Source organism: Equus caballus, chromosome 1, assembly GCF_041296265.1.
Source record: "Equus caballus isolate H_3958 breed thoroughbred chromosome 1, TB-T2T, whole genome shotgun sequence".
Lineage (NCBI taxonomy): Eukaryota > Metazoa > Chordata > Mammalia > Perissodactyla > Equidae > Equus > Equus caballus.
Genome location: NC_091684.1, coordinates 93,383,498 through 93,398,464, shown reverse-complemented (window position 1 = coordinate 93,398,464; position 14,967 = coordinate 93,383,498). Strand labels below are relative to the sequence as shown.

The 14,967-nt window shown below is 47.6% G+C and overlaps 1 protein-coding gene across 2 annotated transcripts in view; it reads right to left on the bottom strand.

The window, feature by feature from the left end:
* Nucleotides 1-14,967, bottom strand: part of VSTM4 (V-set and transmembrane domain containing 4) — a 96,712-nt gene that overhangs the window by 36,036 nt on the left and 45,709 nt on the right. For both annotated transcript variants that reach the window (XM_023648231.2, XM_023648238.2), the window contains exon 5: nucleotides 9,274-9,307. In XM_023648231.2, coding sequence (XP_023503999.1) covers nucleotides 9,274-9,307 — 34 coding nt within the window. The remainder of the gene's footprint in view (nucleotides 1-9,273; nucleotides 9,308-14,967) is intronic.

Genomic DNA, 14,967 nt, shown 5'->3' with positions numbered 1-14,967 from the left:
AAATAAGCAATGTCAGGGGCCAAAATGGAGGTGGGCATGGATGAGCCGGCCATGTGGAAATCCTGTGCCTGACTCTAGAGCTGAGCACATTGGGAGTAGAAAAAGAAATACCAAAACAGCATAAACTGAGCTGATCCCAGCAAAAAACATAATTGTAACTAAGAATCAGAGACCCAGCCACACTTTGCTTTCATAACTAAATGCAAGATCAAAGCACCCTCACATTGAACCACAGCACCTGTGCATATGAGGCCTCACCCCTCCACCAACAGCCATACCTGCCTCTCTCTGGGATGGGATGTGCTAGAGACATAGCTGACCATTCGGGCCAAGGGGCTTTCATACACCTGACCTTCATCCCCCAGACACCAAGTGTTTCCTCTGGTCCTGGACAATCTTTGCACCTCAACATGCAACCTATGAATTAAAACCCTTCCTTGAGGCCTGTTTCATCTCGCTTCCTGTTGAATGACTAGGTTCTGAATGAGTAGATGCTCCTAGTCCCTGGGCACAAAGCCAGCAGTCACGTGCAGCAAAGGGATTTGTTGTGGTCAGAACTGGGTTGGCTACAGATGCCAAGTGTGGTTTGTCAGACAAGAACCCGACCCAGAAAGCCCTTGGTGAGCGCAGCCAAGGAAGGTGTGTCAGTTGTGGTCCTGCCAGCATCCTTCGAGGCCTGCTTCCTGGAGCTGCCTCCTCCCAGGCCCTTCTTGCTCCACACAGTATTTGAAAGTCGTTGCTTCTGTTGATCCGTTTCACCTTCAGCAACATCCACATGCTTCCTTTCCTCCTGCCTGCACATCTCACTTCTGACAACGAGCATGCCTGACATGGATCCCCAGAGGAACTCATCGGTTCCTTTCCAAGGAGCTCTAGGGTCCCTCTTCCAGGATGTCACACAGCGCACTCATCACCCCATAACCTGAACCTTGTGACATCAGTGTGGAACCTTGAAGGAGGAACATGGCCTCAACAACTATGGTGGCAACTCACTGTCGTTAACAATTACAGTCCATTATACTTCAATAAAGCTGGAAAAAAAACAGTTACAAGTACCCACCCCCCACCCCAGGTCAACTGCCACGGATAAAAGCCAAGGACTTGTTCCAATAGGGCAAATCTCCCGACATTACACGTTAGGCTTTTGCACATGCTCCGTGGGCTTCACTTGCCACTGGAATACACAAGGTCAGTTGGGACCACACGCCAGGAGCTGCTAAAAAGTTGCAGAACCTCACTTTCAAGGTGGGCGAATGGTGCCTCCCACTCACGGTGACTCCCTTGAAATGACTCTTTCTTACAAATGAGCAATATTGTCAAGCACATAGAACTGTGTCAGGTACATAGTGAACACAATTATTACCTTACCAGTATTATTATTGTTACAGAATCTGCTCTCAGGGTCCTTGAATAGGGAGCCAGACGCAGGCAGAGTTCTCTGCAAATGGAGCTGGAGCTGGTACACCTAGAAAGGACCGACAGACCCTCGCGGGTCATGATGCATTGTCTTCTGTTGCTTCCATCCTATGGCTTTTTGCGGACACATTCTGAACAGCATCAGCATAAAAGCTGCTCCTTTATGACGAAGTGCCAGGGTATTTCCCTTTCCCTGGCCTTTTATCATAAATGGTTTACATCACCGAGAGATTCTGCTGGGCGCCGTTGATAGAGCTCTTCCTTCGCAGTCTCCGCCCACTCCGTGAAGTCTGCACAGAGGCTTTGCCAGGCTGGCGGCTTTGTTTGTGAGTTCAAAAATCTCTGAAGGCTAACCGGTAAGATGGGGAGGTGCTTCGTTCACATTTAGGGGCTCCGTGTGGTGTCCTAGCAGTGGGTCATAATCATAACGGCAGGGAGAGGTCACCGGGGTCACCTGCCCAGCTTCCACCCTCGCCTCCCAGGGTTGAGGGTACGTGTTTGGTGGGACCGACCCCAGCCCCTGCTTAGCACAAGTTTACTCTCTGGCCATAGTGGTTGGGTCAGGCTGGTCCGCGAACAGGGAGGTGCAGCTGTGTTTACTGGTTCGGAAGAGAGAGGACTCCTTCATGAGGCCAGGTGAATCACCTGCTGCCATCTTTCCCTTCCCAAGGGGAGCCGACCCAGTCTGAGGACGCGTTAACCCCTGGAGGCAACACTGCCCAGAGAAGGGCTAGGAATGGAAGCCACTGCCCTGACGACCCTGCGTCCCCTGGATCAGGTCACCCAGAGGCCCGTCCCCTGCAGCGTCCCCAGTTAGGCGAGTCAGCAAAGTCCCTTGCTGGGTAAGACCATCTGAGCTGGCTTTTCTGTTGCCTGGAATTGAAAGGTCTGTAAATAGTCCAAAGGGCCACTATCTAAGAGTCGGTGGTTTTATTCATGTTCTTAGTCTAGGGAGGTTAACTGGTGCCTCACAGGGTTTTTATGAGGATTAGAAATAACCCCACAGTGTTGAGCCGCGGCAGAGCACAGGCACACGGCAAGTAATTGCAAGGAATCAGTCCACAGCCGCGGTTACCTCGCTAAGTGCTCGCAACCACCCTGAGTGATGGGGACAAAGGCAAGTTTGCGCCCATTTTGTGGAGGGTGAAACACTCCCAGAGAAGCTGAGTGACTGGCCCAAGGTCACCAAGCTGCCAGGTGGCACGGCTCAAACTGACACCAACGCTGTCTGAATCCAGGTGGAAGGTTCTTTAGACTCTGCCAGGAACCACCCCCGGCCCCGTCTCACAGGCCCGTCCTCCCCAGGCCTGCACCTGCCTGGGCTGAGGAAGAAGGATGCTGAGCCTGAGCACTGGGGTGAGGTGGGGACAAGACAGCAAGGAAGTGATGTTGGGAATGCCAGAGGGAGGCCAGGAGACACACACCCACATCTGCCGTCCCTGCCCTCGCCAGCCTGCTTGCTCAGGCGAATGCGGGCAGAGGGGAAGCCATTCAGCAGACACTGCGCTCAAAGCCAACCAAACACCAACAAACACGGTCGGGGCACTCACCGATCGATGCCTATGATCAGACCCCAGTGGACTCTTCAAAGTCACGGGGATGCAGGGCAGCTGCAGCCGTCCCCAGCATCTGTAGCTATACCTTCCCACCTCTCCCTCCACTGCCCTGACTTTTCGGTAGTGCCTCTTCCTTGTTCATTCGTGTGAATGCCAACACTGAAGCGTGCACAATCAAATCCAAGCTTCTCAGCTCGCCTGGGATGGGGCACTAGCCCGGCAGCCAGGTGGCCTTGGCTGGCATCCCTCGCTGCTCCCCCTCTCCCTGGCGAGGAGACCTCACCATCATCCACACTTTTCTTGGATTGGTTTCTCATCTGCAGAACGGGGATAACATGGTACCCATTCATGGGGGTGTTGTGGGAGGTGAAGAAGATGGTGTGTGTCCTACCAGGCTCAGAATGTGGCATCTAATGAAACGGGGCTTGGCTGTTGTTATTACCATGACAACTGCCGTCCCTTGGCATCGGGCCCTGCCGCCCTCTCCAGGCTCCCCTCTGCTGCTCTGCCCTGAATCTACAGGGCTCCTCCCTTATGGACACGCTCCTCTAGGCCCCAGGCCTTTCATCTGCTCTGCCTCCCCCTCCCCCAGCCCTCCTCCTGGAACACTCTCACTCATCCTTCAAGACTTGGCCCAAATTTCACCTCCAGGAAGCGTTGCCTACCACCCAGGCCCCTGGGACAGGGTTAAACCACCTCCACCGGGTGTCCAGGCCATCTCTGTGGGCAGGCCATGGCCACCGCCACAATTTGACTTCTCTAGATCTCCCACTAGACTTGTGCCATTTCACCCTTGCTGTACAGGCCTTGCGGTCTGTCCAATACAGAAGAATCACTCAATAAGTATTGACTGAAGAACAAGAGATCTATTTGCATAGAGCTCACCATTTAGGAGGTACTGTTGGAAACCCTTTATACAGACTGACTCACTTCAACCTGCCAACACCACTATGTGCTAGGTCTATTATTGTCCCCATTTTATCAGTGACGTTGAAAATCTAGCAAAGGGCACACAGCAACGTGTGGCAGAACCTGGATTCGAATGGAGACAGCCTGACCCCAGAGCCTTTAACCGTCACAGCAGGTTGCCTTTCACAGAAGGCATAAACATGTTGTAACACTGCTACTATTCAATACTATAAAAATGAAGCAAACAGTTACATGTCACTGTAAGATCCTGAACGAGTCATTATTAATTCGATCCCATCCTTTGATTGTCGGGGTATGTTTAAATACACCTGATGACTCAAAAAGATTGAAAAACACTTGAAACTAAGCTCACAAACCACAGTAAAACTGTGCCTGTAATTTATCCAACACACAAAATAGTTTGTGCCCCTATGGAACCTTGAGAAAGTGCACGCACCGGAAACGTGAAGAAAGCTCGGAGGACTTCAGGGGTAACGGCCATGGGCGCAGGTAACACAGTGTCCACTTCAGTTTCCCCCATTCGCAAGTCCTTTATTATCTCAAATCCGGAAGAAGAGGTCAAGCGAAATATCAGGAAACGCACTGGCTGCGAACCACCTTTTCAACGCCCCGTACATCCTCTCAACAACATTCCTGAACTTGACCTACAGGAAGGAAAGATGTGAACCCACTGAAGAGGTGTCACAGGGCGGGAATGTGTCACAAGTCCATGCAGCTGGTGGCATTTCTTTTTAAACCTGATTTTCCGGGACCTTTTGGAGCAGTTTCATACTTACGAGTGGAGCCGCTGTCATGGCTCTTTTCCCCAGAGAGGGCACATTTCAAATCTCGCAGAAGCCTCAGATGCTCGCTCGGCCCGGCTCTCTGCTCTGGGAGAACGCTTTGTCCCCAGAAAGGAACAGTCTCCCAACTCCAAAGGTCAGGGCCACTCCTCCCAGGAGATGGCAACTTCCGACTTCAGGAATAACACACATTCAAGATGAGACTTGCTTTGCTTCTGTTAGAACTTCTCTCAGCGAGTCATGAACTCCCGAGAGTCTGGCCCCGTCCCTGGGGTAGGCCCCTCGGGGCGACCGCAGCTTCAGCGCCAGCGGGAGGCCTCCTCCCCAGAGTCTCTCTCCTGCCGGAGTGTTTCCGTTCCCGGCATCTTGCCTTGGCCCTGTGCTCTCTGCCCGTTCTCCCTTAGGAGGAAGTGGTCAGAAGACAGAGAAGGACACGAGACTCCATCACAGATTGAGGTTGCAGAGGTCCAGCCGCCCGTGCTACAGCCCCGATGACGGAGCGGGATCTGGAAGCCCTCTGGCACGACAGAAGGAACGGCCTGGGCTGCAGAGGCACAGCGCCATTTAGGCCCAAAGCCAGAGCTTAAAGGCAAGGATTGACCAGTGCACCAACCAGGCCCCACAGCAAGAAACCTGAGCTGCGCTAAGTCAAATCAGCACGAGGTTTTCAGGAGGAAGATAAAGGCAAATCGGCAAGGTGCTTTCTACCAGATTCGTGGGTCAGGCGTGTCCCTGCAGAGTCCTGGGGTGCAGAGGAGTCAAGGCAGTCTTTCCAGGGGCCAATCTGTGGGCTAGCCCAACAGCAGAGAGGCCCACAGGCCAAGCCACACTCAAACATCCAACTAGTCTCACTTTGGGGAATTTCCCAGATTTCTTTCTGTCATTAATTTCTATTTAATTCTTTCGTGATCAGAGAACAGACTTTACATGATTTCTTACACACATAAAATTCTTAAGTTTATATAGATTGTTTTATGGTCTAGAATATGGTCTATCCTGAAGAATGTTCCAAGCACACTTGAAGAGAATGTATCATGCATTCATTTGGGTAAAGCATTCTCATGCGTCAGATCAGACTGCTTAGTTTCTGTGCCTGTGTTGATTTTCTGTCCAGGTATACTATCATTTATTAGAATGGAGCATTGAAATCTCCAGCTATTATGCTAGAATCATCGACTTCCTCTTTCAATTTTCTGTTTTTGCTTCACGTCTGTTGAGGCTCTGTTGTTAGGCCCATATACATTTATAATTGTTATATCTTCCCGATGTGTTGATCCTTCATAATTATGAAATTTCCTTCTTTGCCTCTAGTAATATTTCTTGTTTTAGGTTATATCTTATCTGATATTAATTTAGCTACCACCTCTCTTATTGTTACTGTTTTTATGGTACATCTTTTGCCAACCTTTACACGTTCTCCATTCTCCATCGCACATGCATGTTGCCTCAGCCAGAAATACGCTTGCCCAACAGGGACCAAAACCCACGGCGAGTAGAGTCATTTGGCTTCCCTGATCAATACTTCTAATGCTGCCACTTCCACTGACAGTGCTGCTGAATGTGGGCACTGCACACTGCTCCAAGTCAGACAAGCCCCTTCCACCACAATAGAGGAGCTGGTGGCCCATGGCACTCCCTGCCCTGCAAGGACCTCAGCATCAACCAAGCAGGAAGGGAGCATCTCGGAGCAGCCTGCGGCCAAATGGCCACAGACTCCCACTGTTCTCACCAGCAGTCAGCAGTCTTTCAAGTACAAAAGCCTTTCAGTTTAGTTTATACTTTTGGTCTTTCCAGAGTGCTAAAATAGTTATTCTTGTCAATTTTGTTTGGTTTCATAGTTGTTTTTCAGGGGAGAGGACTTGCTCATCTCCTCACTTGGCCATAGTCAGACATCTCTCCTGGAAACATAGGCACTTGGACTCACGGACGGTAAACTCCACAAAGGTAGGGATTTCTGCCTCTTTCCATCACTGCTGTGTCCCACGCTCCCACAACAGTACTTGGTAGGGTGTAAACTCTCAATAAAATAAATTTGCATTTTGATACTAGTAACAGAGTTTCTAAGGATCCCAAACTGAACAGCAGTAACACAAAGCAGTCAGGGATGGGGACTGTTGGGACTGTAAACGGGATCCCCCAGAGACATCCAAATTCAATTTTAATTGAAACTTTTACCAAGATAATTGCAGATTTACATACAGTCATAAAATAAAGCAGAGAGAGCCTGTGTACATTTTGCTCATTTTCTCCCAATGGCTTCCTAAGAACCAGCTTTTTGTTTCATTGATTTTTCTCTATTGTTCTGCTATTTTCAATTTCATCAGTTTCTGCTTTGATCTTTAGCTATAGATTTCCCTGTCGGCACTGCTTTAGCTGCATCCCACATATTTTATGTTTATTCTAATTTTTAGTCAATTCTGCTTATCTTTTATTTCCTTTGAGACCTTCTCTTTGATCCATGGATGATTTAAAAGTGTGTTAATTTCCACATGTTTAGAGATTTTCCTGCCATTGTTTTGTCTTTTATTTCTAGTTTGATTCCACTGTGGTCAGAGAACACATTTTATATGGTTTCAATTGTTTTAAATTTGTTGAGCTTTGTTTTAAAGCCTAGGATACTGTCTAAGATAGACCATATCTTATGGCAAATGTTGCACGGAGGCTAGAAAAATGTATGTTCCACTGTTGGTGGCTGGAGTGTTTGCTCTGTTATCAATTTGGTCCTGTTGGTTGATTGCGTTGTTTAGATCTTCAGAATCATTGCAAATTTTCTATCTAGGAGGTCTATCCATTGCTGAGAGGGGGGTGTTGAAGTTGCCAACTATAATTGTAGATTTACCAGTTTATTCTTTCAGTTTCTGCTTTACGTATTTTGTGGTTCTGCTGTTCGATGTGTACACACATTTAGGATAGTTGTCTTCCTGATGGATTGATCCTTTTATCATTCTCTAATGTCCCTCTTTGTCTCTATTAAGTTTCGTTGTTCTGAAGTCTATTTTATCATATATTAGTATACCCACTCCTGATTTTTTTTCATTGTTTGCATGTTGTATCCTTTTCTAGCTTTTTATTTCAATCTACCTATATCACTATGTTTGAAATGAGTTTCTCGTAAAGAGTATATAGTTGGGTCATGTTTTTTTAATCTGCTCTGTCAATCTCTGTCATTTGACTGATATATTTAAACCATTTACACTTAAGATAAAAAGTATGTTAGCAATTAGGTCTGCCAGCTTATTATTTGTTTTCAATGATTCTCATTCCTCTATTTCTTTATGTTGCTTGAACATACTTTAGGATCCCTTCTTTACTTTTCTATAGTGTTTTGAGTGTATTTTTTTCATAGTTAGTTTAATGGTTGCTTTGGGCATTATAACATCCATATATGACTTACCACAGTCTACTAGCACCAACATTCTGTCACTTTGAGTGAAATGTGGAAACCTCACTTCTATTTAGGTCACTTTATCTTCCCCACTTTTAAATATCACAATGTTCTTGAGTATCCAAATGTTTTATAGTTTTTGTTTCAATCATCAAACATTATTTTTAAAATTCATGAGGAAAAAACAGTCTAGGTAGGTACCCATATTTCTGTTCTTTCTATTGTTCCTCCTTCCTTCCTAAAACACCAAGATTTTTTTCTTCTATTTCAAGAATTTCTTTTAGCCATTCTTTTAAGGTAGGCCTGATAGTGACAAATTCTTTTAGTTTCCCTTCTTCTGAGAATGTCTCCATTTCCCCTTCACTCCTAAAGGATAGCTTTTGCTGGATATAGAATTTGTGGTTGACAGTTCTTTTCTTTCAGGACTTGAAAAATGTGCCACTTCTTTCTACCCTTCACAGATGCAGATGAAAAACGCACCATCATTCAAATTTGTGTTCCCCTATGGGGAATGCGTTCTTTCTCTCTGGTAGCTTTTAAGATTTTTTTCTTCGTCTTTATCTTTCATAATTTTCTACTTACCACCTTTCAGAGCCTCCTTTGGCGGGCTCTTACATTATTTCCAGGGTTTATAAATGTGTTTAGCAGGGAAGAGTAGGGAGAAATCAACCTATGCCATCTTGTCTGGACCAGAAGTCTCAAATTTTTAAACACTACGAGTTTGCAACATCTCCTGTTACTTTTATGTTAGCTCTGAGGACTGTCTCACCAGCTAAAAGGCTAGCATCTTAGCACATATATTACTAACGGCTGCATTTTGTAAGAACGGGGCATGGGACAAGCAGACATTGGTGGAAGGGGATTAGGAATGTTATGCTCGAAGGCATCAGAGTAGTTCTGTCCAGCTGCCAGCCCCATCCTAATCGGGGGCAGCAGCCCTCCAGCAGCAGGTGCCAAGCCTCCTGCAGCATGCATGGTGGGCCAGCATGAGCCACACATTCTCCGGACCCTCTGGGGGTGACAGCTGGGGTATGGCATCTGGAAACATGCAAATGCATGCAGAACACACATTCTTTAGGCTAATCTGTGGTCTAATACGCAGACTTTTACGTAAAGATACAAATTTAACCAATTTCTTAGTAACATCAAAAGAAAGCAAAATAATAAGGAGTTTTATTTGAAGAAAGGAAGAAAATATCCCTACCTGTTCTGAGGGCATTTCACCAAATAATGTCTCACTGTGAAAGAAAAAAGAAAAAGAACATGGTAAATAAATGCCACTTTAGATCTATAAGCTCCAGGAATTACCAGGAAATGCAGGTACTAAGGTATTGCCCAGACACAAGCCACCTCTCGGGGCTTGCACACTTCTCTTTCGGTGAGGACAGCAGAGTCATAGCGTGGACACCCACAGGGACTTCACATTGCTCCATCCCTGGATCTAGCCAGGCATGAAGCCACACACCACTGACTTCCAGCTTACATAACCCCATTCATTCATTTCCAGCCAAGCCAGGGTGAGTTGGGCTCTAAGCTGAAGGGTCCTGGAGTAACAGAGCCACCCCACTTCTCGGCTCTGCCTTAGCCATGAGAAATCCTTCTTGGGCAAAGCTGGGCCAACGTGTCTCCACTTAGAAGCTCCTCTCTGTAAAACAGGTTTTCCTCCTCTGATTAATGCTCTTCCAGGACTAAGAGGAGGCCCTTGGGAAAACAATCCGGAGCAAGATAGCCCCTACAGTAAGCCTCCTTGAGAAAAACCAAATGCTTCTAACTATGGAGGAAAAATAAGAATACCAGGGCACTCGTCCTGACAAGAGTCCAGGCTAAGGCTCTCAGCTGAGTTCACCTGGAAGAGAGTGAAAGCCGAAACAGCCACAGGGCCCTGGGGTTGTGTGGCAGGTTGTTACATCGATGGCCCCAAGGAAGCACGCCTCCCTGTACCTACCCACAGCCTTGTGGAACCCTGTCCCACAATGGCTCCGGGCTTGGCCACATGACTTGCTTCGGCCAATGAAACACTAGCCAATGAGTCACAAGCAGAATAAAAGGGCCTCGTGCTCTGAGCCTTGCTCTCTCTCTCGTTGCAGGAATTCTTCTGCTACCATGTGAAGAAGCCTGGCTGGTCTGCTGGAAGAGGAGGCCACACGGAGCAGACACAAGTCATGCCAGCTGAGGCCCCACAGCAGCCAGGCCCCGGCGGATCCCCCAGCAGACTGCAGCTGCATGAAAGACTCCAGCTGAGACCAGAAGAGCTGCTCAGCTGAGCCCAGCCCAGATTGCCGACCTGCAGAATGTGAGCAAATAAAACAGCTGTTGTGTTAAGCTTCTTCTTAGAATGACCTGTCACGCAGGTGACCAATGCAAGTTCCAGACCAGGATGACAGAATCTCAGCATTAGAGGGGGCTTTTTAGGTTTATCTGGTCCAACCTCTATTAGTACTTAAAACTCTTCCCGCATTCCATTTACCACACGCCTACTCTGTGCTGGATAATTCACAGATGCAACAATAAGTTGCATTTAGCTAGTATATATTGACTACTTCAGACATTCCTGGCACTATTCTAAGCTTATGCTATAGATCAGGGGTGTTTAGTCTGAGGTTCGCACACCCCTAAGCCCTCTTAGGAAGGAGGGTTTTAAGGAAATCAGTTTCTAGATCCTCACCTCCCATAATATTGCTTCCTAAGAATTCATTCACCTTTCTACTTCGGATCACGACACACCTCTCACCGATCCTGACTCGCACCATGGAGACCTGTCCTGGGGGTGAAACCCAGTGGGTATCAAACAAGAAATGATTGGAAGTATTGGTGCCAGTGTTGAGAAGGCAAATGAGTAATGACCAGGCAACTAAACCCTTCCCTGGGCGGGGAGGGTTCCAACATTTTGCTTTCAACAAGGACTGACTAATGACCTAAGCCAGTTGTCAGCTAGCCTGGTATTAAAAATCATTTTTGATGATAGATCATTATATGACTTTCGACATATAACTTGGAAGCAGTATAAAGTATTGAGCAGTGTAAGAAAACTTCAGCCATTCCTGCCTCTTTTTATATCAAATGAGGTATTTCAGAGCTAACCTCTGTTAAAAAAATAGGAATAGAATTGATACCGAATTCTATCACTAAACAAATTCCTACAAGAGTATATGAAGTAAAAATCCATTTCAATAAAAATACACTTCCAATAAAATTTTACTTATGACTATTATTTATCAATTTATAACATATTTATGTGGTTTTGATTAATTTTATACTCATAGTCCAAATCTTCCTAATTGTGCAATATTAATAACTCAATCCAGAAAAAAAGATTTAACACCTAGAAATTTATGGAAGAAGGAAATAAAAACATTCTTAATCTGAATTTTTAGAAACATTTCAGAGAAGTATGATACGGTGATCAATACAGGACTTTCAGATCAAAAACTGTATTAAAGAAGGATACAATTTTGTGAAGGAAGTGGATTGAAGACAAAAGTTCCAGGAGAAAAAGGAACAATATAAAACTTCTAACAGCTAACTTATTCATGGAGTTTTTTTAAATCAACAGAGGTAGTTATTAAATCTATGACATTTAGATGTAAAAGAGGTTTAACCATTTCATTTTAAGATCTCAACATTTGTGATGCTCTGGAAATTACATCTTTTGCAACAATTTACATTTACGATAAAAAAAATTCACGTCAACAAAAAATTTTCAAGGGTGTGTAGTTTTTTAAATGATTTTCGGGGCTATGCAAGCAAAAGCATTTGAAGACCACAACTTTGTCCTCTAATTTGACTTTCACAATAACCTGCTTATTACACCTATTTTACAGCGGAGGACACTAAGGCCCAGAGAGGTTAATGACTTTGCCCAAGGTCGCACAGATAGCATTAGGAACTGAGCTATGCCCCCTCGAAAATTGAAATGTTGAAGCCCCAAAACCCAACCTCAGAATCTAACTGTATTTGGAAATGGCCTTTTAAAGAGGTGATTAAGTTAAATGAAGTCCTTAGGGTGGGCTCTGATCCAATATGGTTGACGTCCTCATACGGAGAAGAAATTAGGAAACAGACACGCACAGAGGAAAGCCCATGTGTAGACACAAGGAGAAGACGGCCACCTACCAGCTTTGCTATGGCAACCGGAACAAACTAACACAGCCAAGAAAGGGCAAAACTGGGCAGCCCGACTCCAGAACCCTCCTGTTCTACTCCACACCATTCTCAGAGAACCTGGGGAGCCGGGCAGAGCTGGGCCTGAGCCCTAGAGAATCCCACAGGAGGTCCAGTCCGGGGACAGCGAGGTGAACATCCTGGAGATCAGGGAGCAGGAAAGCAGCTGGGGGGCAGGGCTCCTGGAATAGTTGGCCATGGGGGCAGGGGGCTGACTCAGAAGGACCAGGAGCCACTGAGGACGGTCAGTGCCAGACACAGACGACGCACCTCTGCCAGCGGCACTTGCTGACCGACACCTATGAGGTCTCAGCGCCGTGAATCTAGTCCCTTTAATGAAGAGGGGACCAGAAGTGACATCCTAAAAGTGATCCTGGACACCAAAGGTGGGACTTACGGGCATCTGCAGGATAGACTTTGCCCAGGATCACCTTTCAGTATGCACAGCACAGTCAGTGCATATTACATAAATGTGTTAACCTGTCTTCGCTGGGGCTCCCCCTGAAGCCGAGCCTGTAAGACAAGGATTCAAGTGCAGAGTTGATGTGGGAGGCGATCCTAGGACACCCAGCACCCCGGCACCCAGCACACCCCACCCACAGGCCCCCGGCTCCACGCAAGGCAGCCATCCCGCACAGAAAGGAAATCTCAGGACACAGTTCACAGTTTAAGGTGATCTTACCATCTTCAGGACTTTGAAGACTCCAAAAGAAAGGACTTTTTCTCACCTTCCTGATAGGAAGCAGCCTGTGAGGGCCAGGCCCTGAGCCACCCTTTCTCCGCCTCCTCAGCTGAGGTTACACTGCTCCCAGGCCCCACCTCACAGCTAAACCTCCAAGATGACATGTTCAGCCTGAAGGCTTTACCATCCCCACCTGGGCCTGTGCCTGACACAACTACTTCTCCCAAATGGGTGATCTGGGGGGAGGCAGCCATGCCCCCAATCCTATCAGACCCTACAGCAGTGTCAGGGCCTCTGAGGTATGGCAGACCTTTCCCCCAGTCCCCTCCAACCTGCCTGCACCCTCTTCAAACCCACAGGCCTTGCAGAGACTCTGAGATGGGACCCGCGGATATTTCTGCTCTGTTGTCCAAGCATTCCACACTCGCAGCGAGCGAGGTGCCAAGGTCCAATGCATTTGCAGAATGAACAAGCACAGTGCTCTCCAACCTCCCTGGGCCCCAGCACTGGCAGGGAGCCAGCCCTGCAGCCTGGAAAAGCACTGCCTGCATTTCCCCGGGGGGAGAGACAGGACCCAGGGGTGCGCCCCCTTCCTGCCTGACTGGCACTGTTACAAGGACAGGTCAAGCGGTCTCTCTCGGTCACGATGTGGAAAGCTGAGAAGGAGAACTAAGTGTTCCACCTCCTGTTCTCTTGGTACAAAGAGCCATTTTATGGCCACATCCATTCCATGAAAAGCACCAGCACATTGTCTACCCAGAGTCACGCTGTCTGGTAAGGTGGTCACAAGCCCTGGGTGGCTGGCAAGCACTTGAAATGTGACTAGTCCAAAATGATATGCTCCGAGAGGATGAAATCGTGCTGGATTTCAAAGACTTAGTGTGAAAGAAGGAATGTAAAAGATCTCATTCAAGAATCTTTGCATTGACACTTGTCCAAATGATGTTTCACATATATAGGGTTAAATCAAATAGATTCAAATGAATTTCACCTGTTTATTTTTACCTCTTTATTGTGACTTCTAAACAATGTCCAATTACATGCGTGGCCCGAATTGTATCTTTACTGGGGACAATGTACAGAGGGGTTTCGTCTGCCCCAGTGGCCTGGGTGGCTGATGCTGTAGTCACAGTGATACAACAGCGGGGTGCAAGCTAGGAAGGTGAACCGCACACAGGAGAAGGTGCCCCCCAGAGCTGCCCGTGCCCAGGACTGGCTGCCACACAGCTCCGGGAAAAGTGTCCCCAACAGCCTTGAGAGGCTAGAGGAACTCTATCCCCATTTTATAGTAAGGAGACCTTTGGGGCCTGAAAAGATCAGTTCTGTAAGCAAAGGAGCCTGAATGCAGGCTCGACGTCCAGTGCTCTTTCATGAATAAGCTACTGGAGAGGCTTACCCACCTCCGCAAAGATGGGATTTCTTCTGACGGCAGCAGGGGCCCCATGAGCGCCAGCTGAGGCTTCCCACGCACTCTCAAGACCAAGCCTGTGTCTCAGAAGTGTTTCGAGAGAACAGCTCACACTCAGGGTTGTCCAAGTGTCTCTGAAGCCAGGTGGGGGAGGCTTCATCCTCCCCACGGCCCCAGGGTCGCTGATCCATCCCTCCTCGTCTGTCCACAGCTAGCCCATTCTGAGCTTCATGGCCTCTCCCCACCGAGTGTGATGGTGAGTGGGACGCAGCCCCCAGCACCCTCGTTCTTGTCCCTCTGGGAGAAAAGATCACAGGCCCTCTGATGCCATCGGCACAGGGGAGCAGTGGACAGCAGGCTTGTGGCAAGGGGTGTAGGCGCCAGCAGGTTCTGGGTAGGGGAAGCTAAGAACACAGAGGAGTGGCGATAAAGAGGTTAGGCCCCTCCCCTTCCTGTCTGGTTTTGGTGTGCCTTCAAAGCTGTCCTTTCAAAAGCTCAGACGTGGAAGCGTGGGGGATGGTTGGGGCTACCCCAAAGCAGCGAGTGTAGACTATTTTCCAAAGAAGAAAAGACCTTTGGAAACCAGTTGCTCAAGGAACCACTAGAATAACTCCGGCTCCGCTCTGGGAACCAAGATGGCTGTTTTC